This window comes from Pelophylax lessonae (genome assembly GCF_965119305.1).
Source record: "Pelophylax lessonae genome assembly, chromosome: 4".
NCBI classification, from domain to species: Eukaryota; Metazoa; Chordata; class Amphibia; order Anura; family Ranidae; genus Pelophylax; species Pelophylax lessonae.
In genome coordinates, this window is record NC_138771.1 from 466,748,737 (window position 1) to 466,774,575 (window position 25,839).

General features: G+C 46.5%; 1 protein-coding gene across 3 annotated transcripts in view; it reads right to left on the bottom strand.

The window, feature by feature from the left end:
• The window catches only part of CLINT1 (clathrin interactor 1), a 170,178-nt gene extending 144,985 nt beyond the window's left edge, over positions 1 to 25,193 (bottom strand). For all 3 annotated transcript variants that reach the window (XM_082254541.1, XM_082254540.1, XM_082254539.1), the window contains exon 1: positions 25,007 to 25,193. In XM_082254541.1, coding sequence (XP_082110667.1) covers positions 25,007 to 25,047 — 41 coding nt within the window. In that variant the 5' untranslated portion in view covers positions 25,048 to 25,193. The remainder of the gene's footprint in view (positions 1 to 25,006) is intronic.
• Positions 25,194 to 25,839: the final 646 nt, after the last annotated feature.

The following is a 25,839-nucleotide window of genomic DNA, read 5'->3' on the forward strand; positions in this document are numbered from 1 at the left end:
GAAATACAGTAAAGGCAGCATTTTTGTTATAAAACACAGACAGGAGCACGTGCCATCAGGGAACATAGAGGATTATAGAGGAGAATAAAAGTTTTAAAAGCAGGAGGGGCGGCCTCTTGCACAGGAGCAGACAGGCATAGCGGGGAGGGGGAGAGGAGCAGAGAGGAGGACAGAAGCACATAAACTGTTCATGGTGTCAGGGCTCACCAGCCATGATAAACCATGGTCAGTTTACAAGGGGGAGGGCAGAAACTGACAAGATTAGCCAGGTTTTTTTATGCGATACGGTGGGCCAAATGACACAGCACAAGCACTGTGCTGTAAAAAACGTGCTTTAAAGGGAAGAGGATCTTTTTATTTTTTGGGGTAACAAACGCTTTAAAGCGGATAAAGCTGACAGGCCCTACTGCTAAACCGCTTAACTTTTTTAGATGGGAACGAGGGATACCCATTAGCAAAAGTATGCAGGCATAAGACACGCCCCCACCACACACGCTTTGAGGAGAATTATGCAAAAAAATGATTAGTTAAATCCACAAGCGCTTTTATCAACACCACTATTCCTTTATATTGGCTCTTGTAATTTACAATTGCAGCCATTAGAAATTGGATGAAAGGGTTAGGACTGTGAAACACGTTTTAAAAGAGAAGTTGTGTTTTTTTTTATACATACTATTTAGATCAAACCAAAATTAGGGACAAATAAGAAGGAAAGAGCGACAGAGGGACTTTGTTCCAAATAAGGGGCAGCTGGGAGCTATGCCTATTGCAGGCAAGACTGGTGGACTGCACATGTTTACAGGCAAGCCATTAATGAAAGTAGTATTGCAGTAGTCCAGATGACGGTGGTTGCGCTAGAATATTTAGGGGTTGCCAAGGATATTAAAACACTGCTCAGACTGAATAGTAAATGCCCCAGTTTCATCTGATGTCTGTTCATGATCTCCATGATTAAGCTCTGGGGGGGGGGGGGGAGGAGTGAAACATGTTGGGGGCATGGCATGGCATGGCCTGGCTGAGGCTTTTACACTTTCTTACCTGGGGTTTGCAAAGTTGTGCTGCTCATATGTACATTTTCCTCCCTGTACATTACTGTTCATGTTTTATCAGGAGAACTTGATGTATATATTTGTATCTTACCACCACACCAAAATTAGATTTATCTTAGAACTTTAATGTACAATTCTACTAAAACGTGCAAAATCGGAACCCGGACAAAGACCTGACATGAACAGACCGTATCTCCTCCAAGCTGTCTTCATAAACATCAACATGGACTCAAAGCATAAAGTGAACACTCTGCAAAATGATATCTACAGACACGAAGTCATGCGAAAGAAGACTGAAAACTAAAAACTTTATGCTGTTCGGAGCATAAATACAAACTAATTTCCCTTGATATAGCATATATAGTGCTGATACAGCTGTTGGCTGCGTACTTTCTCTGTTGGGGGAGCAAACGTTCCAAGGTCAGCATCAGAGAAGACATTAACCACAGGAAGTACAAGATAAAAATCATAGAAGCCCTTCACAGTCAAACGGGTTATGTTTTTCTCATTGTGCTTCCGACAGAAGTGTGCCAAGCTATTTCAGCATGTTCTCCTAAGTGATGCAATGAGTAGTAAATCTTCCTTGTTACACAAAAGACCTTGAGATTACATACATTTCAGTTCTTAAGAAGAGATTCTGGTCACCTCAGAAGCAGGATATGTGAAAACAAAGACTTTACGGCTACTTGTGATCGTAACATGCACCTTCACTTGTGGAAAAAAAAAAAAAAAAAAAAAAAAAAAAAATCGAAATTATTAAAACGTGCACGCCTACTTTGTCAAAAATTGTATCTTTAACATAAATACCATTCTGGGTTTATAGTATTATAGCAACCTCTATCAACCGTTTTACACAAGAGAAACCTCTAAAGTGGTTCTAAAGGCAGAAGGCTTTTTTACCTTAATGCATGGGTGCTCAACCTGTGACCCTCCAGCTGTTGCAGAACTACAAGTCCCATGAAGCACTGCAAGGCTGACAGGTACAAGCATGATTTCCAAAGGTAGAGGTATGATGGGACTTGCAGTTTACCAGCAGCTGGAGGGCAATAGGTTGAGCACCCCTGCCAAGGTAAAAAAAAAAAAAAAAACATTCTGCACGCAACACCCTCCCCCCCCCTTTATACTTACCTGAGCCCCAGTGATGTGATTAATTCAGTGATGTGCGCAAGAGCAGAGGTTCTCTCGGTTCTCTGCATCCTCACTGGCTTAGACACAGCAGCAGAAGCCATTGCCTCCTGCTGTCAATCACAGTCAGTGAAAAGGAAGCGGGCTTGGAGCGAGCATGAAAGGGTGCCCCCTAGCAAGCAGGTGGGAGATGCACCCAGTGACGGTGGGTGACCCAAGAAGAGAAGGAGCGGAGCAACTCTGTGCAAAACCATTACAGGGAACAGGCAAGTATGACATGTTTGTTAATTTAAAGTAATATTAAAGTCTTGTTTTTTTTTAAATAACAAACATGTTATTAGGTACCTGCTTCTGTGCAGTGATTTTACACAGAGCAGCCCAGAACTTTTCGAGCCGGTCCACACTGAGGCGATCCGACTTGCCGGGGCGACCTGTGAAGTCGCGGGGCACAGCGCGCACCGCGACCTCGGAGCGACATGCATGGACTTCATATCATTGAAGTCAATGCAGGTCGCTCCAGGTCGCCTCAAAGTAGTACAGGACCCTTTTTCTAAGTCGGAGCGACTTGTGTCGCTCCTATTAGAACGGGTTCTGTGCTAATCTATGGCAGGCGACCAAGTCGCCTGACAAGTCGCCCCAGTGTGAACCGGCTCTTCGGGTCCCTCGTCAGCGCTTCTGGCCCCTCCCTCCTGCTGAGTGCCCCCATAGCAAGCAGCTTGTTATGGGGGCATTAGAGTAAGGGTGGTGCACTGTTCTATAAGTAACCATAAACCTATGATCGTGTTAAAACGAATGAACAAATATAAATCCAATGGAAAAGTCCATAAAGAAACAGCAGATAATATAGAAAATGTTCCGTTTAAAAAGGTTGGTGTCAACCGTGCACCGTGAATGAAAAATAACAGAGCAACGTAAAAATCTTGTCATAAAAAATATATTTAAAAAGATGTGAAAAAATAACACAGGAATGTTCTTCCAGTGATCAATGACAATAGATCTGTGAATCACTCATGCATTCAGTGCTTCAATAAAATTCTTCAGTGCTCAATGTGCAAAAAGCCATCCACCTGCTATCCACCTTTGAGTGCAATGCGCGCTCACCTGCGGCACAATGATATCATGCAGTATGCAGATATCCAACCCACCTGGGGGGATCCAATAGCTTCCCTTGGATCCTCCTCTATTCAGAGTGGTAAACTCCCCGGTTGTATTGTGGACAAAGTGATTTCATAGTGCAGTATGTTTAAAACCACATTTGATAGTTAAAAGACAACTTCACCCAGTATACTCACATTTAGAGATGTAAATGATCGCATGGAATCCGATAAGCCGTCTAATGTCATGAGCGCAACTTTGGCTCACCGGCTGACTGATACGAATCGTAGTAACAGGTCTGACATCACGTTATAATGGGGGCACCCGAGCCGAAGCTGTGTGTTCATTCAGACACAGAGCCGCGGTTTGGCCCCACCCTCTCTCGCTCGCCTCATTGGCTCACTGACTTTGACAGCAGCAGGAGCCAATGGCACCCACTGCTGTGTCTTAGCCAATCACGAGGCACGGTCAAGTTTCTCGTGCAACATCCCTGGATTGAGATGAGGCTAAGGTAAGTATTAGGGGGGCTCCTGCAAGTGCTAGACATGCCTGCACAACATGCATTTTTCCTAGAAGTGTATATGGAGAGAGCACTGTCACCCTATTACAAGGTGTGTTTAAGGAAAACTACCAAGTTTAATGGAGAAGTTCACGTTTAAAAAAATAAAAATAATAAATGCACATTTTTGTGCAGGGAAAAAAAATAACTGGATTTTTGTCTTACTGTAAAATCCTTTTCTCTGAAGTTCATTGACAGACGCAGCTCCATATAATTCTTGACCATTGGGTTATACTGCCCCCTACAGGAGAACACCACTAGGCAGGAAAAAGCTTTACCACGCCCATGGGGCTGTCCCTGCAGGCAAACACCCGCACACTCTGCTCTAGGCTTCAGTTTCGTTGCAAGCAGTGTTTAGAGGAAAAACCCCAACCCACTCAAATAGTAGGGGCTGGTGCGGCGTCTGTCAATGAACTTCAGAGAAAACAATTTTAAGGTAAGACAACAATCCAGTTTTCTCTATCGTTCATTGACAGACGCAGCTTCATATAATTCTTGACCATTTGGATGTCCCAAAGCAGTATTTGCAAGAGGGGTGGGAAATCAATGCAGAAAAAAAAGTAATTCCCAACAAGGCTAAAACTTTAGCCAACCAGAGAATATAGAGCTCAACCAGGAACAACAGGAGCTCACCTGGACAAAAAAAGTAAAGTCTTACAAAAACATTCCCAAAAAAATAAATAAAAAAGCTAAGACCGAAGTCCCAGCAGGGAACTACTCCTAAACTAGGCAGAAAAACTGAAGCTTATAGCAGAGTGCGTGGGCATATGCCTGCAGGGACAGCCCCATAGGTGTGGTAAAGCTTTTTCCTGCCTAGTGTTCTACTCCTGTAGGGGGCAGCAAAACCCAATGGTCAAGAATTATATGGAGCAGCATCTGTCAATGAACAATAAAGAACATTTTTTCTTTTTTTTTTTTAGGAGCCTGTAAAGCACTGCATCTGGGATCAGCAGGCTGCAGATGTAATGCCATGGCCCTGTAGACTGTCTGCTCATATCTGAAGTCATTACTGAAAAATAGGAAGATTATTGAACTACCTAGAGTGCTCATTAGCACCCTGGTAGTTGTTTGAGAACTACAAGCTGTCAGTCGCAAAGGATGTTGGTACTTGTAGTTCATTCATTCACAGATCTTTGAGAATGAAAGACGCAGTCCTGTGGACTGAGCCCTGCATGGCTATGTTCTTTTCAAATTGTGACAGGGAGTGTGAGGTGAAGATCTCCGGCCCACTGTCACAGGGAGGGTGAGGGATCAGGGGGAAGAGCAGGCAGAAGCTGAACATGTCACATGTTCCACTCTAAATATGAGTGTAACATGTTCACAAAAGTGAACTTAACCTTTAAAAAATTGAAAATGACTTTGGAAATTACATTACATGTTAAATCTTTTATGGGTTTTCGGTCATTGGGCATAAGCTGCCTAAATACAACTTTGTAACAGAAAACTTCTATTCCTTCTGCTAAAATGCACCAGTTACTAAAGTAGAATGTTTTTTAGTGCAGCAGCTGAAGTCACATTCCAACAACACGTCACATGAAAACCTGCATTCTTCATATTTATGAAGCATTCATTGATCAGCGAACAAGGAGACAATTCTACTCCTACAGACTAGGTGAACTCCCTGTTCAAAAAGCCAAAATATTTGTAGACATTTACACGCCTGTCTCGGATCCAGTAAGAATCCAGCTGAATAGATCTCATAACCACGTGTCAACATTTTCCTGGCGGAACATGTGCATGAGCTCTCCGCTCTTCAAGTTTTTTGGAGCTTCTGAGCTTCATTTTCCATAACAACAAATAGTGAGAAATGGTAAGAAACAGTACAAGGGTGCAGCTGGAAAGATTTGGAGAAACCAGAGCATGGCTGTGTTGGCAATATCTCCCTGGATAGAGAACAGGTGAGAACAAGACAGGGGTGGGAGAAATCCTTTGATTATCCGATTTACAGACTTCTATAGATTATGATTCTGTTGGGCCTCCTTCACATCGGGTGTACAATACCGTACGCCTTTGCAGTGCCGTGTGTACCTGCATGGGGATACACAGGTGTTGCATGCATCCCTGTGCAGGCAGTCAGACAAATGTCTAATGGGACGGAGCAGCTTCACGGACACACGTGTGGTTGTAACGTTTGTCACAGAATCTGTGTTCCATGCAGCCAATATGTCCCAAGTGACATCAATTAAAACTGCCTGCACTGGGATGCACAAAACACAGGTGTATGCCATTGCAGGTAAACACGGCCCTGCACAGGCGTACCGTATTGTCCCCTCTGTGTTAATGTGGTCTTAGGTTGATCACTTTTACAAATGTCCATGCATGCCAAGGAACTGATAAAAGTACTGATCAATATGCTAATTGATTTTTTTTCACTTTGTCACTGACCAATCCTATTTCCCATTTATATTTTACTTTATGTTCTTCAAAAGCAAGAAACGATACTTGCCGTGTTACGTTGTTTGATATTTCAAATCAATGAATCAGTTATTTACAATCAATTGTACCTAGATCCGATACAATTAGCTACAGTACATATATGGCCACCTTTATTTTTCCAATAGGATGAGGACAAACCTAACCAAATCTATTCAATTTCTATACAATGTTCTTAAGCCATCTAAAGAAGACCATACAATCACATTGCATGCTGCATGGTCAGCTCAAACTGTATCCAAAGCCAAAAGTTTTTTTTTTTTTAGTAGTGAACAGTTGAACTGGTCAGGTTTTTGTTGCTGTGACTAGACAGTGAAAGAAGAAGCAGCACAGTGATGAGCTGTCACGCCCCTCTCCTCCTATCAGCATACTTCTCGTCAGCACACAAACTGATTGGATATACTTCCTTCTCACGCTTCATCCTGGTCCCGATACCAGGTCAAAACTAATGTACCCTACTAATAAAAAAAAAAAAAAAAAAATGATATATATACACTTATTATATTATATCTAAATATGTATTTGATTGGAGATTCATCATAAATAAAAAGCTGCATTATTTGTGTCCTTTATATCTGCCTGAAGTACAGCTTTAAGATTCCTTTTTGAAGAAAAAGGAATAAAGGGCAGTGACCATTCATCAGCCAAAATGGAACAAAGACACCAGCAGGTGACTCATTCGAGGACACGCAGCTGTCTCACTGCCCATTGTCATTGGTGGGACACCTGCAAGTGCACTCCAGATAAGATACAGTACACCATTACACGGTCCAAAACACACCTATAGCAATCAATTCCTTCATGTGTTTAACATCAATGTTTGACAAAGTTCACACTGTGCTACTTTATTATACATTAGTTCCTCGAGATAAGGTCAAATTCTGGCAATGTGAGAATCGGGAATACAGAATGCGATTATGAAAATGGCAGCCAAGTTAAAGAGGAGCTCCAGGCTCCCCCCAAAAAATTAGAAGTCAGCAGCTAAAAAATACTGTAGCTGCTGACTTTTAATACAGTGGGGAAAAGGATTCGATCCCCTGCAGATTTTGTAAGTTTTCCCACCTACAAAGAAATAAAGGGTCTATAATTTTTATCATATATGTATTTTAAAGCGGTAGTATCCCGCTTTTTGACACTTTTACCTACAGGTAAGCCTATAATAAGGCTTACCTGTAGGTGCAATTAATATCTCCTAAACCGGAACGGTTTAGGAGATATTTGCAGTGCATGCAGCCGCTCACGCGAGCGGCGCATGCGCTCTGAAGGTCCGGGGGGACCTTCAGTTTTCCTTGCCGGGAGCTTGCCGGAAAATCACTCCAGCGTGGATGCGCGGGAGTGACGTCATCTCGGCTCCGGCCAATCACAGCGCCGGAGCCGCCGAACCCGGAAGAGATGCCGAGGGATCATGGCGGCGCCCGCAGCGATGTCCGGGGGTCCATGTCGGGGCTTCGTTCTAAGGTAAGTAATACATAATGAGCTAGTATGCGATGCATACTAGCTCATTATGCCTTTGTCTTGCAGGTTTTTTTTTTTTTTTTTTTCCCGTTTTCAGGTTTACAACCGCTTTAAAAGAGAGACAGAATATTAACACCACAAATTCAGAAAAAACACATGATACAAATGTTATAAATTAGGTTGCAGTACAGTGAGTAAAATAAGTATTTGATCCCTAAGCAAAACAGGACTTAGTGTTTGGTGGAGAAACCCTTGTTGGCAAGCACAGAGGCAAGAGGTTTCTTGTAGTTGGTGACCAGGTTTGCACACATCTCAGGAGGGATTTTGGTCCACTCTTTTACAGATCTTCTCCAAATCCTTAGCTGACACTTGGCAACTCGGGAGTTTCAGCTCCGCCATAAATTTTCTATGGAATTAAGGTCTGGAGACAGGCTAGGCCACTCCATGACCCTAATGTGCTTCTTCTTACTAATCTGTGTACCACATGAGCACATACTGTAGCCAGTCTGTGGGAGCCAGAATTATTGTTTGTTGGTAGGGGATCAAATAATTATTTTACTCACTGAACTGCAACTCTATTTATAACATTTGTATCGGGTTTTATTCTGGATTTTTGGTTGATATTCTGTCTATCATTTAACATACACCTATAATAAAAATTATAGTCATTTCTTTGAAAATTTACAAATTCTGCAGGGGATCAAATATTTCATTTTCGCAAGTGTATAAGTACACTTACCTGTCCAGGGATCCAACAATGTCCTCACCTGAGCCTCATCTTCGATCAGCTTCGAGTGCATGCGCCAGCATCTCAATTAAGGGAAACAGGAAGTGAAGCCTTGCAGCTTCACGGCCGGTTTCCTATTGCGTATGCACTGAACATGCTGCACCTTGTGAATGGTCCTGTAGTCTTCTAAGATCCGTAAAGTGTCCCAGAAGACTGTGGGGGAAGAAGGGGGGGGCGGCAAACCTCCGGCTCAGATCCAAAGCATCTATTGTTGGAGACTCTCAGAAATTAGAGTCAGGTCCATAGAAAATGGGGTGCCTTGCCGGGGCTCTGTGTCTCATGCATGCATTTGCAAATGTGTGCAACTAAACCCCTGTTTTTAACTCATACAGTTGGACAGGTCAATTCTGTTGGTCGCAGGCTAGTCGGTAAGTTGAGCTTGGAAATTTTTTTTTTTTTTTTTTTTTCAGATCCCATGTAGGAGCAGGCACCTGTCGAAAACCAGGTACCCACTCCACCCCCCCCCCCCAAAAAAAGTGCCACATGTGGGGGTGGAGGGGATGGGAAGGGTGCAAACAAGTGGAACTTCTCCATTTGGGTGGAAATTCTCTTTAAAAACCAACATAAAACAAAACCAGGCTGGGAAAGGGGAAAGGAGGAGGGAGAAGTAGGGAGAGAAAAAAGGAAAAGGTCGGAGAAGAAGAAGAAAAAGAAAGAAGAGCAGAACTAGGTGGGAGAAGGAGGAGGAATCTGCAGGTTAGATAATGTTCCAGAACAGCCCCGAATGCCCAGCCTGGTTGGGGGCAGAGTGGGGAGAGCATAAGACCACCATAAGTGCCATTCTTTGAGGAATTTGGTGTTGGAGTCATGAAGTATATTAGTCAGAATGTCCTTCACCTCCGCAAACCCAACCAAGGGCTTGGGTCGTGGAGAGGGCCGCAGAGAAGTATATATTGAGTGTCCTTGCGGAAGGGTACATTGAAAAGCATAGAGAGGAGGCCGTAAATCCCCGACCAAAAAGCTCACCAAGCGGGGGCAGGACCACCAGATATGGATCTAATTTAGACTCTGGCCGCAGACCCTAGAACATCCATTACTATCCGAAGGGTTCGAGTGAGCTATGTGGGCCGGGACCCAGTACCAGCGGAAGAGAACCTTGTAGGCCACCTCCCAGGGCATTTCAAATTTCCAGTGAGGACTCGGGTAAGTATGAGGGGGCCGCTGATGATATCAGCACCACATCTTATGTATGCACTGTAGGATCATTCAGAAGAAATGACAGAAATTACAGTTTACAAAGGGTTAATAATTGTAACAAAACTACTCCCATTTATCAGACAACTTGTATCGTTTTACCTTTGTAGGCAGCCACGGCCTGCACCATAATGTACATTTGTCACCACCTACAATCACTTCTGTGTGTACAGACAGGTTCTATGATATCAGCCAACCCACCTCTGCACACAATCAAAAATTTCCCTTTCTCACAGTCCTGATTGTCTTGTAAATATGTTTTTCGTCTCTTGACTAAACCTGTTCTGTTGCCAAAGCGACTCTTGCGAAGGGTCTTTGTAATTAGCACAGAATGTATACATACACAAGAAGGTGGGGTGACCTACTGCTAAACAATGAGACTAGAGAGAAGCCTACATATTGGATATTCCTAGAGTAGATTACAGTGTCTGTTGTAATCAGTATAGAGAAGTACTGACAATTCTGTACCAACCAAACCCGCTTTATATGTAAACTTATAGCAATACAGTTCAGTACTGTATGAGATAATTTTATTTGCATTACTATGGCCATGTACACACAGACCTGCAAAGCAAATTCAAGAAGCTTTTTGGAACACTTTGAGAGCTGGTTCACACTACCACTACCAGAAAGTCGCCCCGTGACTGGAAGAGACTTGGAAGAGACTTGGAAGAGACTTGGAAGAGACTTGGAAGAGACTTGGAAGAGACTTGGAAGAGACTTGGAAGAGACTTGGAAGAGACTTGGAAGAGACTTGGAAGAGACTTGGAAGAGACTTGGAAGAGACTTGGAAGAGACTTGGAAGAGACTTGGAAGAGACTTGGAAGAGACAGGCGACTTTGTCTGTGGGGAATGCCTGGCTAATCTCTTTCTTCTTCCTGGAAAGTCTGATAACAAGTCGTGTCAATTAAGATAAGGAGGCAACTCCCATTGAAGTATATGGGACAGTCGGATCACAGGTCGCTTCAAAGTAGTACAGGACCCTTTTCTGAAGTCGGAGCAACTTCAGTAGTGCCAATTAAGACGGCACTGATTGATTAACATTGCTTTTGTTATGTCAAGCTACCTGGGAGAACACAAGTTGCCTCACAAGTCGCGCTAGTGTGAATGGGCTCTAAAAAGGATTCTCAGTTTTTCCTGTATTACATTTTAACCCCTTGTGCTTTCATTGACTAACATGGGATTTTACATGTCACGCGACTTGGGCTCTCACAAGACGGATCCCAAGTCAGAGCTGTTCTCTGCTCATGTTTATCAACATTGTTAAGGCTGCTAGATAATTATAAACACAATGTATCACTTCGTTGGAATGAAGTTCCATCTCTAAGGGAGGGCAGTGTAAATTTTATATATCTATATTTTTTATATATATATATATATATATATATATATATATATATATATATATATATATATATATATATATATATATATATATATATATATATATATATATATATATATATTTTTTTTTTATTTTTTTTTGAAGGAAAAACTGTAGAGAATAAAATGACAAATAAATAGTTTATGTCACACAGTACTAGCGCAGCGGTCTTTTAAAAGCATTTTTTGGGGAAAAAAATACACATCTCTGAATTAAAAGAAAAAAAAAAAAAAAAACATGTCATGGTTTAAAATTGCGCACTCGTGGAAAGGCGACAAACTACGGTACTTAAAAATATCCACAGGCGGCGCTTTAAAAAGTTTTAACGATTACCAGTTTAGAGTTACACAGAGGTGGTCTTTTGCTAGAATTATTGCTCTTGCTCAGACGATACTGCGCGTGGGATTTGAACACCGTTTACATTTGCGGGCGCGACTTACGCATGCGTTTTCTTTGGTGCGCGAGCATACAGGGATGCTTTTTTTTTCCTATTTATTTACATTTTTTTATTTTTCGCTGTTTCTTTAAAAAAAAAAAATCTGATCACTTTTATTGCTGTCACAAGGAATGTAAACATCCCTTGTGACAGTAATAGGCAGTGACAGGTACTCTTCTAAAAGTCCCCAAATCCCTCTGCACAAGTATTCAAAATGCCAAAGTCTGCATTTTTTAATACGGTCACTTTTTATCACATTCCAAAAGAAGATGAGTGCTATATAGCACCCCCTTTTTTCCTGCGCTCGGAACCTGGTCCTCAGGCTGCCTCAATCCCGGAACTCGTGCTAATATTAGGCATCCATGATGGCTAGGCTTTGCTGCCCCTTACGACCAGGGTGGTCGACCAAACACTGAAAATACAAAGCAAAGAAAAGGGCGCACCAGCCTAGCGCATTATCCTCAGCGAGTTTATTTAAATAAAGATAAATAAAGATAAAAATCAGCTACTCACAAACAATCGTAAAATTCAGCCAGATATATGGAATTGATGTGCCTGAATTTTACGATTGTTTGCGAGTAGCTGATTTTTATCTTTATTTAAATAAACTCGCTGAGGATAATGCGCTAGGCTGGTGCGCCCTTTTCTTTGCTTTGTATTTTCACTTTTTATCACATGCCTGACGAAGGGGAAACGTTGCACTTATCCTGATGTGATCATTTTGTAATAACGGAATTTTTGTAAAATCTTACCTGTAAAATTCCTTTCTCTGAGTCCTCCGACAGTCGCCACCCCTCCATATTCATCACAATGGGGTTATGACCTTTGCTCCTTAGGAGTAGCTAGGCAACAGAATATGTTAGTACAAAGGCTTTTAACATATCCCACCCCCAGGGGGTGGTCCCCTCAGCTCATAACCCTCCACTTCCTGTATCCAACTCAGTTTTCAGTGGAATAGCAGTAGAGTATATAACCAACAACCCCAAAAGAGGGGCGGGGGCGGCGACTGTCGGAGGACTCAGAGAAAGGAATTTTACAGGTAAGATTTTACAAAAATTCCGTTTTCTCTTACGTCCTCCGACAGTCGCCGCCCCTCCATATTCATCACAATGGGGATGTCCCAAAGCAGTGCAAACATGAGGGGTGGGAAAAAAGCAGCTGCGCCGAAAGGCAACACCGTCTCCCATCAGAGAAAGGAACCTTACCAAAGGAAGGAAACCAGTCGGGCATGAGAAAAAAACACTTGCTCAACAGGAGCAAGAACCCAGGGAAAAACAAAGAATCCCAAACAGCCAAGGAGCCCGCAACAAGGGCTCTAGGGAACTGCCGCACTAAGAACCTTGCGGCCAAAGGAAGCATCCGCCGATGCCTGAACATCTACTTTGTAGAATTTCGTGAAAGTGTGCACGGTCGACCAAGTCGCCGCCTTACACACCTGGGCCACAGAGGCCCCATGACGACAGGCCCAAGACGTACTCAGAGATCTGGTAGAGTGCGCCTTCACAGGCACAGGGGGAACTTTCCCCTTCAAAGCATAGGCCTGTTCAATGGTCTGTCTGATCCATTTGGCGATGGTAGAAGCCGACGCCGCCATGCCCTTCCGAGGACCCTCCGGAAGAACAAACAAGGAATCCGATTTGCGAAAGGATTCAGTCGATTTCAGGTAAACCCTGATCGCCCGGACAACATCCAAGGCGTGCAGCTGCACCTCTTTCGGATGTTTAGGCTTCGCTCAAAGCGATGGCAAGACAATGTCCTCATTGAGGTGAAAGTCCGAAACCCTCTTCGGAAGAAAAGAAGGATTAGGTCGCAAGACCACCTTGTCCAAGTGCACGATCAGATACGGAGACTTGCAGGACAAGGCTGCCAGCTCCGACACTCTACGAGCCGAGGTAATAGCCACCAAAAAGGCGACCTTCTTGGACAACAAAGACAGCGAGATTTCCCTGATCCTTTCAAAAGGATCACGCTGCAACACGGACAGAACTAGATTCAAGTCCCAAGGGGGTAGAGGGTCCCTCCTAGGAGGGACCAGATGTCGTACCCCCTGCACAAAAGTTCTAACCAAAGAGTTAGATGCCACAGGATGTTGGAAGAGAACGGCCAACGCAGACACCTGACCCTTGATCGTAGCCAGCGCCAAACGCTGGTCAACACCCGTTTGGAGGAAGGACAACACCCTAGACACCGAGTAAGTGCGAGGTGAGAACCCCTGGACTCGCACCAGGCAAAATACGCCTTCCAAGTACGGTAATAGACCTTCCCCGAGGAAGACTTCCTCGCATTGATCAAAGTGTGAATGACCTCAGGGGAAAGACCCCTGCACTTCAGGACCTCGGTTTCAACAGCCAGGCCGTCAAAGCCAGCGACTGTAAAGCAGGATGGAAGATCGGCCCCTGCGACAGGAGATCTTCTCGAAGAGGCAGACGCCACGGGGCGTCGATCGCCAGATTTACGAGGTCTGCGTACCAGGACTGACGAGGCCAGTCCGGTGCCACCAGAATCACCGTGGTTGGTTCCAAGTGCAACCTGCGAAGGAACCTGGACAGCAAATGAATCGGTGGAAACGCATACATCAGTTGGTACTGATGCCACGGGGCAACCAACGCGTCCGACGCAGTTGCCCGAGGATCGCGCGTCCTTGCCACGAACCGTGGTACCTTGTTGTTCAGACGAGACGCGAACAGGTCCACCTCCGGGAGACCCCACTTCGCGCACAACATCTGGAAAACATCCGGATGGAGGGACCATTCCCCCCTGGTCCAGGGACTGACGGCTCAGATAATCCGCCTGCCAATTCTCCACCCCTGGAATGTGAACTGCCGATATCGCCGGGACGTGCGTCTCGGCCCAAGACAGAATGTCGGCCACTTCTCGAGCCGCCCTGGCACTCCTGGTGCCCCCTTGGTGATTGATGTAAGCCACCGCCGTGGCATTGTCCGTCTGCACTCGAACCGGACAGCCCTGTAGTCTGTCCGTCCAACGTCGAAGGCAGAGACGTATCGCTCGCAGTTCCAGAATGTTGATCGGAAGGGAGGACTCTTCCTCCGACCAAGTACCCTGGGCAGACAGAACGCCCAGAACACCACCCCAGCCCAACAGGCTGGCGTCCGTGGTGATCACCGTCCACGAGAAGGGACGAAAAGATTTGCCCCCCGACACCGACGGGGACTGAAGCCACCACAGAAGATCCCTTCTGGTCCGATGGCTCAACGATATCCGAAGATCCAGAGATTGCGGTCGCCCGTCCCACCTGGACAGAATCTCCGCCTGGAGACCCCGCGTGTGAAACTGGGCGAAGGGAATCGCCTCGAACGCCGAGACCATCAATCCCAGACACCGCATGCACGTCCGAATGGACGAGGAAGGATCGTCCCTGAGGGACCTGACTTCCTCCTGAAGAGTCCTGAGTTTGTCGTCCGGAAGGAAGACCTTCGCCTGGACAGAGTCCAGAATCATTCCCAGGTAAGGGAGACGAACCGATGGGTACAGCGTTGACTTTGGAAAATTGATCGTCCACCCAAACTCCTGCAGAGTCTGCAACGTAATGGACAGATCCTTCTCCAGACCCTGGCTGGTCGCAGACCGAACCAGAATGTCGTCCAGATACCCCAGGACCGAGATGCCCTGGGCTCTCAACAAAGCCAGAACCGGGGCCAACACCTTGGTGAACACCCGTGGAGCCGAGGCGAGACCAAAAGGTAACGCCACAAATTGGTAATGATCCTCCGCTATGGCGAATCGAAGGTACCGCCGGTGATCCTCGAAAATCGGGATGTGAAGATACGCATCCTTCAAGTCGATGGAAGCCATGAACTCCCCCGGAATCAGGGCAGCCACCACCGACCGCAGGGATTCCATGCGGAACTTGCGCACCCGCACGAAGCGGTTCAGCGCCTTCAAGTCCAGAATCGGACGCACCTTGCCCTCCTTCCTGGGTACGGTGAACAGATTGGAATAGAACCCCCGAAATCTGTCCCGATGAGGCACCAGGACCACCACTCCCTGAGCCCTCAGGTCCTGCACCGCTAGATGCAGATCCCGCAAACGCTCCGGGGACAGTAGAAGATTTGAGGGAAAAAAATCTGCTCTCCGGCCGAGAGAGAAACTCGATCTTGTAACCAGATCGAACGATTTCCTGAACCCACCTGTCCCGAACACGGGACAGCCATGGCCGAAGGAAACCGAGCAAGCGTCCCCCCACCCCTGAGCCGGGTGAGGGCGCCCCTTCAGGCCGCACTGTTGTGGGCCGCGGAACCGGACTGGCCGGACTTTTGCTTACCAGCCCACGGCTTCTTGTGGGAGCCTTGACCCTTGGACGGCTTGCCCCTATAGTGTGACCGAAAGGCACGAAAGGACCCCTGAGGGGGTCGAAAGGAAGCATTCCTCTTACCAGGAGCCGTCTTAGCCTTGTGGGATTGGGGCAGGAGCGTGCTCTTACCACCCGTGACCCCCTTAATTAAGGTATCTTGGGATTCAACAAAAAGGCGAGAACCATCATAAGGCAAGCTAGCCAAGGTCTTACGTGAAGATTGGTCCACCGACCAACACTTTCAACCAAACCAGACGGCGGGACAACACCGCCACACTATGTACACGTGCAGCCAACGGAACTATATCCAGGTCCGCATCACACAAATACATGACACCCTGGTGGATTTGATCCACCATATCCAAAGTCGCCTGGGGGGCAGAATCAGCCACCAGGACGCGTCTAAGCACCTGCGTCCAGCTAGCGACAGCCTGGGCCGCCATAAGTGAAGCAAATAAGGCTTTCAACATGGAACCCATAATAGAGTAGGTATGACGGGCAAGGGACTCCATCCGCTTGTCCGTGGCATCCCGGAACACCGGAGTGTCCACAGCAGGAATCGCAGTGGACTTATTCAAAACCGCTATCGCATGATCCACCGGAGGTGGGATACACCAACGCTCATCAGTAGCGGGCGTAAAAGGATAGCGTAGCTTAAACCTACTCGGTACAGCAAAAGGCTTGCGTATATTACGCCATTGTTCTTTTACAGCGCATTGAAAATCATCAGTGCAAGGAAACACCTGCGATGCTTTGCGCCTTTTCTGCGTCCCATAAGTCGCCAAGGCAGCAGGAGGACATTGTTCATCCTGTAAACGCAGTGTTTGCTTGATAGAAGCAACCAGATCATCCATGAGTGCAAGCTCTTCAGACGAACCAGGGGGAGAATTATCAACCCCTTCAACCTCAGCCTCCATTTCTGACCCTATAAGGTCCAGGGAGGAACGGGACCCCGACAAGGAGACCCCAGCCACAGCAGCCCCATCACCATCACCCTCTGAATCAGAGGAAATTGAAACTCTGGGCCTTTTTGAGGATTGAGCAGCCACCAGCATTTGCACCTGAGTCGCAAGGCTAGCCACAATCGCAGCCAAATCCCCCCCTGGGGGGGAAGCAGCAGTCCCCTGGCTTCCCACCAATGTGGCAGGAAATTTGCTTTCCTGAGAATCCATGCCCCAAATTGAGTACAAGTAAATAGGTGACCGCCCCTTTAAATAAGGCGCTGCGAACGTAGCCCACCGCCACACAAGTACACTCACACCAGGGACCCCCACAGGGAGAAGGTATACTCAGGCAAGGATACAGGGAAAAAACCTGGAGAGACCGCTGCTGCTGCTGCCTAGATCGGTGCTCCTGGATGAAAGGAAATGCTGATATGCAGGGCGCTCTATGAAAGCCTATGGAGGCTACAAGAAAATGGCCGCCATGCATGTGTACCATGCGGCCGGAGCGAGCACAGCCAAAATGGCGCCGTTTGGCGCCGAAACCGCCGCTCCCTCACCTCATGAAGGTGAAATGAAAATACACCATAAGTCACGAATAACATGGCGGACCGCCGCAGCGGCGCTGTAATGTGCCCCAAGCATGATAGCATCAAGCCCCACAGCACACAGCCGTTCACACAGTCAGACTGACACAGAGTGCAGCACAGCCCCCCCTCCTTGCAGCCCACAGCATGCAGTGTGAGAGATAGGGAAACATCAATAGTGTGAACACAGGGCAAGGTAACACAGTCCCAGACTGACACCCCCCAGACAGACAGGTCCCCACATAGATACACTTACCTCTTACATGGCGTGGGGGACCCGCACAGGCGAACAAGCCGCTGTACATGAGACAGGGAGAGTCGCATTCCAGGACGCAGCAGAAGGTGGGTTGAGAAACCGCACAGCGTCCAGTGAGGTAGCCACCTCACCCTAGCATCCCTGCACGGAACAGGGATGGGTCGTTCAGAAAACTCAGGAGCGGTACCTGACTGAACGCTCAATGGCGGGCTGAGAAGCCACTGACCCACAACCTGCGATCAGGGGAGTCAGCCCGAGACGCAGCCCGCAGTATCCTCTTCATCAGAAGATCGAACTAATGCTGGTAAAAAATAACAGCTAAATAAAGAAAGAGAGAAAAAACTCAAATAAAATCAAAAAAGAGAGAAGGCTGAGACAAAGTGTCCCAGCATAGAAACATCCAGCTACTCCTGACAAGCTAGACATTGAAACTGAGTTGGATACAGGAAGTGGAGGGTTATGAGCTGAGGGGACCATCCCCTGGGGGTGGGATATGTTAAAAGCCTTTGTACTAACATATTCTGTTGCCTAGCTACTCCTACGGAGCAAAGGTCATAACCCCATTGTGATGAATATGGAGGGGCGGCGACTGTCGGAGGACGTAAGAGAAAAAAAGTTTTCTGGACTGCTATGCAAGATCCATGGTGTGCTGGCAAACATGTATACTTATCTGTGATGTATTCAGTGTCCAGCTGGTGTTCGCTGCAGAACCCACAACATATGTGCCTGTATCTAGAAATGTATATGAACAATACTTTTTTGAAACCAGCGCCATTGGCAGCTAAAGCAAGCAAAAGGGACGTCGCATTCAGGTTACTTCATCGGAGAGCCGATTGAAGCTGAATCAGGCTTTGTTTGGGCTTCTGATCAGCCGGCGGACGTGCCAGCAGGTCGCTCGGGTCTCTCGAAGGAACGGGAGGCTCAGGCAGAAAGCCGGAAGGTAGCGCGGGGGGGGGGCGTCCCCTCCCGCTCACTGTGATAATGGCATAATGGCCAAGCGGCTCTCAGTTATCACAAGAAAGCCTACCCCCAGCTCTAAAAAAAAAAACGGTACTGGGGTGATGCCTCTAGCTGCAGGCATCACCCCGGTACAACCACTTCTTTAAGCCGACATACAGGTTATGTCAGTTTGCGGGAAGTGGTTAATATATTTCAGCTTACCAATCTTTGTGAGTTGGTGACTGTATTCAAAGTTACATAGTCAGGATGAAAAAAGAAACAAGTCCATCTAGTTTAAACAGATGGACATTAGTTTTTTTTTTTTTACCTTTATTTTCATCTGGTGATTTGGCCAGTAATGCACTTCCTAATATATAGGGTGGTTACGCTGTATCTATAAAGAAGAAGTGTAGCCACCCTTGGGCAGCAGCAATGTCGCCCTGTGCAGAAGTTTGTATTAGATTGACTAGTGGATTTGACATAAGTGAAGTAAAGCCTAAGTTCAACTAAACTTCAAGCAGTTACAGAAAGTTTTTTTTCCTTGGAAAATGAAAGTTGACCATTGTAAGCACCCCTGCCAGAGTTAAAGGTCTTAGACCATGTAATGCTCAGTCAATTTTTCAACTGCCATGTTTGCTGGACAGCTTGGTTTGGTAAAGGAAGTTGAAAAATAACAGAATTACTGGCTGGATCACCAGGTGAAAATCAAGGGGAAAAAAAAAAAGGGACTAGAAAATATTTGGGTTTAATACTGATTTAACTACCTGCTATTGTGTTGTGCTAATAGGGGGCAGGAACATTAGATTTATACATTTGCAAGGAAGAAGGGGATCAAGTGTGAGGTTCTTTCCAATGATGAAAGGCTGCCATCATCACTGACTGCTCCTTCTAAAAATACCAGTTGCCTGGCCGTCACGCATATCTACAGTCCCAAGTTCTTTCAGACTCAGTCACCTGAAAAAAGAATGCATATCAGGAGTTTCAACATGAGTCTGAATTCATTTGCTTAATGCTTGTTTTAGACCAGAGGCTCACAATGTATTGGAACAGGAGGATCTGCATTACTTGCAGGCAAGTGGAATTTTTAGGAGGAGCACAGCGCAGGTTTTCTTTCAGTCAACCTGGGAGAATATCCAATATGTAGATGGGGATTTTTCTTAGATGCTATCAGTCTTTGTCATCACTTAGGTGCATGTGACAAGCAGACTGATTATCTTCCATGGAGTTTCTCTGTCTGAGTAAAGGCTGTTTTACTGGAAACCTGCAGAGGAGGTTGGGGCGATTAGTGTCTTTTAATACAAAGGTGCAGCTGTCCTTTAAAAGAAACACAAAGCCCTGTAGATTGATGTCACTTCCGCAACCTTCTAGCTTACATCTGCAGCATTGACAATCTGCCCGATTATGTCCTCTAGCTACAGAGTTGCTGCTATAGCTGGATACAATGCTTCTCTATGAAGCTACAGCTTGCTGGTGTGCTATGGTCATGGCACCAAAAGAACACGGCAACTCTGAAAAACCTCAAGTGACCACTAAAAATGAAAGGAAGCTACAGCTTGCTGGTGTGCTATGGTGATGGCACCCATAGAACACAGCAACTCTAAAAAGTTGATATCTGCCACTCCATAGAGAACAATGGCTGGTCCATCAAGTCCGTCTGAAAAACTGACAGGTGGACCTGATCAAACCACCCGTGTGAAACAAGCCTAAGGGCCAGTTCATGCCACAGAAATGCAGTCCAGATACGTTTTTGCATGTGCATTTTAATGTGTTCACCCTCTTTTTTTCAGAATTCTGTGGGATTTTTTTGTGTGTGTTCTGGTGCTTTTTTGATGCAATATGCTGTGTTCCATTGCAGTTCCTTGCAGAAAAAAATGCAGCATGTTCTACTTTTGTTGACTCTGCTGGAACGCACTGTGGTTGAAGGAAAGAAAATTGCATAATGTATGGCCTATATATATATATACACATATACATATACACACATATACATACATACACACATACAATAAGTGTGCATCCACACAAATAAAAGTCCACAAACATCAAGTGAAAAACATCAGTGGATGTGAAAATAATCTAAAAAAACAATAAAAGTCCAGGAACAAGTGAAAATATTTAACTTTCCACTGACTTACAGCCCATCCAGACTGGCGCGACACGACTTTGTGGGGCGACCTGTGAAGTCGCGGTGCAAAGCCCCAAAGTAGTACAGGACCCTTTTTCTAAGTTTGTGTCACTCCTATTAAAACGGGTCCTGTACTACTCAATGGCGAGCGAGCGACCGACCGCGACTAGTCGCGCTAGTCTGAATGGACTCTTAATGAATGTATCTTGAAGAGATGATCAAGACACTCATGCCCTTCCCCACAAATAAGGTTGGTCTTACCAAATATGAAAGATCATACCACAGAGATCAGGCGGACATGTAATGAACAGGCCTCCAAACACTCATCAATGGCAATAGCAGGACACCAACTTCTGGTTCCAGTGATTCCGAGGATCAACATGTCATATCAGATCGTATCCACACTCACAGAGGAGAACAGAGACCACACAGTGTAAAAAACTATGTATGACCTGCCTAAGTTGAAGCAGAACAGGGTCAGCTGGAAATAAAGTGCAAGCCCCCACCAAAATAACTCTACTGGTAATATTAAAATAAAATGCTGAAGATAAACACTGCCTGTATAGAAAGAAATACCTGTCCCACGATCAATATTTACTTTCTAAAGCGGTCTGCAGATTTTCAGCATCCAAAAGTTTGAGGCATGTCAGACACCTTGCTGTGCTGGTGGTTCCATCCACCAGTTCCCTACGTCAATACTATGCCCCGAAGAGAGGTAGAGGTTTGGTGGTAGGAACCACAGAGAACAACGGGGGGGGGCACAGACCAGGCATCTGACACCCCTGGAGCCACAGTTCTCTCAGAGGGTGGAGATCAGTGGATAGGTATTAATTCCTTTATTTGAAGGCAAATCTACCAACAGAGAGTATAAAGTATTGGTAATTAAAGCTGAACTCCAATCAGCCATTACATTTTTTGTAGCTCCCCTCGTGGTAGTAAGTATTAAAAGCTTTTTCAGTTTGTGGGAACAGGGTTTAAAAATAGAGGAATACTTACCTTGTTCTTGGTTTCCCAAACAGCTGGCGATCCCAGAACGTGGGTATTCCCTCAACTTATATACAATGCAGGACTGCTGCTTCTACATTGTACATTATGTTAGTGAGGTGGCAACTGCACAACCGGCAAATAGGAGTGGCCTAATGGGACAGATTGCAAGACGGAGAGGAATAAGGTAAGAATTTCTGCCTATTCCTTGCACCCTAAACAAGAGTTTGACCCTTGCTAGCAGAGGGGGAGAAACCAAACACTTGTAATTGATGGCTGATTGGAGTTCAGCTTTAGGAAAGTGAAGTACTTCCATGATAAGGAAACCTATGCTAATAAATAGCAATTTAACCATAATATACCTATTATATTACTGCTTCCAACTTCATTTCAAACATGACGAGGCCTTCTTGAGGATTAATCATCAAATTCCAAGGTGATTAAGCACAAAAATGTATTTGCATAGGATTAAAGAAAAAAAAAAAAAGCATTGAGATTTTTAACTCCTAAACTAGAAATGCCCTGACCACTCCCATTTCCAGGCCTACACTGATTACTGACTTCTTCTCTACAATAGCCTAAGGGTGCCCAAAGATGGAGAGTTCTCCAAGGGCCCCCACAGACAGCTTGAATTTCAGTCAATTTCTACTCAATCAGCTGAAAGTTGAGCCATTGGTAGCCCTGGCAGCAACATTTAAAAATCGAATGAGCTGGGTAACATTTATCGGCCAAACAAAGACTGCACTCTATGCTGTCCCCGTCCAGGTATACAGACAGCCGTGGCGGTCTGAATACATTAGCTAGCAGGGAAGATCCTTTAATCCACACTGTTTAGTGAGAATAGGGGGATTTCTTAAAGTGGAAGTATACTCACCTTCAATCCAGCGATGGGCCACCCCTTTTCTTCCCACAGTCCATTAACCTCTTCGGGTGGCTGGCTTCCGGGTATCAACTGCTGTCATTGATCGAGCCGAGAATACATCAGTCCCGCATATAGGCAGGCAGGAGTTCAGTCAGTTTTGGCATTGCTGAAAGTGTGCAGCTCACTTTACAGGGATGGTCAGGCAGGTAAGTAGCTTTAATGCTGACAAGACAAGTATGTCTCTCCTACATTAAAATTCCAGCCTGTTCACCCATTTTCATTTCCTAGAATAAAGTTCCACCTAAATTTTCTCTCGTTCACCCTGCCACTGATCATTCCTTCAGACATTGTAAACCAGGAATCCTCAAACTACGGCCCTCCAGCTGTTGCAGAACTACACATCCCATGAGGCATTGTAAAACTGACATTCACAGACATGACTAGGCATGATGGGAATTGTAGTTCCTGAACAACTGGAAGGCCATAGTTTGAAGACCCCTGTTCTAAACCATCAGATGCGATACCGAACCAAACCTTCACTGGTTGGTCAAACTGCTTCAGTTTCAAGCCAAGACTGGGCAGCCTGGAAGCTAACCCCCAGGAAAAAGATCCAAAAATGTGGTAAAAAAAATGATTTCCCTTACTTTCTGTTTAAATAAAATTGCCAAGACAGTGCGATGACCCCCTTTTGTAAAGAAGACAGCCCAAGGTGACCTTATTTTCTGGACATAAACATGCTGGTATTGAGGAGAATAAAACATGGAACACAGTAATGATGCACTAAATACATTACATGTACAGGTTATACACAAGGGGTGGAGGTGAAAGGGTTAATGTACAAGTCACTTTGAGTGGGAGGATGGAGATGAAGACGTTAATAAGCAGGATAAGGAAACCGAAGGCATTAAAATACAGGCAATATAGAGAAGAGTAATGGGATTAAAGGGTTAAAGATGCCAACATAAAATAAAACTGCTGTTGCCCAACCTTCATTCATAAGAATGTTCCTCCCCTCTCACAATGGAGGAAGGGGCTCTCAAAAGTAAACACTGGCAATGTTTACATTGATGATCCTTGTGATTTGATATCACAGACAGACACAGAGCCTCTCCAATCAGCTTTGTGCATTTTGCCAATGATCTGTTCTAATGACAGCACAATCACAGGCATAGTTTGTGCCATGGATACACAAACAAGCAGTAAACAGAATTTAAGTGTTAAATAGTCCTCCAAAATTCCACAGCCACCAGCCCATTATTTTGAAACATACAGTGATAAGCAATTCATCTTCCTGTTTCACTAATTCAGCTTCCTGTGTCTCCTCTTCATCTCCAGATTCAATAGATCATCACTTCTTTCAAGTGAGCCTGGCTGGGTTCACACTTTTGTGAACACAGACATAGCATGCGATTCGCACATTCATTGGAAATGAATCTCATGGGTGTAAACACCCATGCGATCAGATTCCTGTCCGAATTCTTAGTCCGCACTGAGATCAGGTCTGGGGGTGTCATTAACTTTGCATTGACACCCGCAGCGGTTTGCAGAGGGCAGTGTGAGCCGCCTGCGAGGGAGATGCAATGCTGGAACTGGAATTGCGCTGGTTCCCACATCGCACGTGTGAACGCAGGCTGAGCGTAAACTGGCTTCGGAAACCTGAATGCTGACCCTGGAATCAGTCGCCAGAGGCCTCCCCGCACACCTCCGCAGCCACGGCCGTCTCCAGGCGCCTTCGGCAGCCACGGCCGTCTCCAGGCGCCTTCGGCAGCCACGGCCGTCTCCAGGCGCCTTCGGCAGCCACGGCCGTCTCCAGGCGCCTTCGGCAGCCACGGCCGTCTCCAGGCGCCTTCGGCAGCCACGGCCGTCTCCAGGCGCCTTCGGCAGCCACGGCCGTCTCCAGGCGCCTTCGGCAGCCACGGCCGTCTCCAGGCGCCTTCGCAGCCACGGCCGTCTCCAGGCGCCTTCGCAGCCACGGCGGCCTCCAGACGCCTTCGCAGCCACGGCGGCCTCCAGACGCCTTCGCAGCCACGGCGGCCTCCAGACGCCTTCGCAGCCACGGCGGCCTCCAGACTCCTCCGCAGCCACGGCGGCCTCCAGACGCCTTCGCAGCCACGGCGGCCTCCAGACTCCTTCGCAGCCACGGCGGCCTCCAGACGCCTCCGCAGCCACGGCGGTCTCCAGACGCCTCCGCAGCCACGGTGGTCTCCAGACGCCTTCGCAGCCACGGCGGTCTCCAGACCTCCAGTCTCCAGTTTGAAGAGACAAACCTTCCAAGGTTAGCCAAGTCCCTGGAAATATGGCTTTGTGAACAGGTATGGACGTGACAGGCCCAGCATGCAGCAAGTGAAGCCCCCCTGTATCAAGGGCATTACAAGGCTTCCTGGTGGCCTGACAGCCAAGCTATGCTGGGATTATTACTCAGGCGCCCGTGGCCCTCAGCTGATTCCAGCCCAGCAGTCCCCGGAACCCTCATGACTACTTACGCCTTATCCACCAACTCCCGGACTTTCCACATGTTGAGCATCTCGGCTCCCGTTCTGTTCCACCGGCCCCGTGGACTCCTCTTTCTCTCTCACGAGCTCACACACCGGAGACCTGCCGATGTCACTCCGCGCAACCGCTCCAGTGCCCTACACGCAACGACCGTCCGCGTCACACTCCCCACGCATGCGTGCTGGCTGCCTACGCTCATCCGCCAACCACACCGCACCTGCGTAGTAAACCCATACGAACTCCGCCAGCCAGGGTGCGCCTGCGCGTTGGAAGCACGCAGGTACCGTGCGGCGGCAACGCGCACGCTCAGTCAGGATTCTCCGTGCTGTCGCTGGCGGCGCGTGCGCCCTGAAGTCCTTCGAGTTCAGCCTGTGGATGGTCCACGCAGGCAAGCGCGCTCCACCCCGGGGTGACGTCAACGGCAGGTAACTAGTGAGGCGCGTCATGGTAACAGGGTGAGGGGTGGGTGCGTCAGTGTGGGAGTTCACCTGCAGCTCAGGAATAGCTCGTGACTGACAACACATCTACACCTCCCTTGAATGTGGTCACACTGCATACCATAACTCAGGGAGGCAAAAAGAAGACAAGGATTGACAGTTTATTTATTCTTTTCTTAAAATTGTGTTTTATGTCTGCTTCACTAATTAGTAACTGTACAAAATTACCAGATTTGACTAATTTCATAACTTATCATGACTTATAAGGACAGTCAATATTATGCTTAATCTCTTTCTTTATTTCTCAGCAGCAATAGAAATGAAGGAGAAATCGGCCGAACACCACCAGCTGCTAGGAAGATGAATCCTTTATTAACATACCTCAA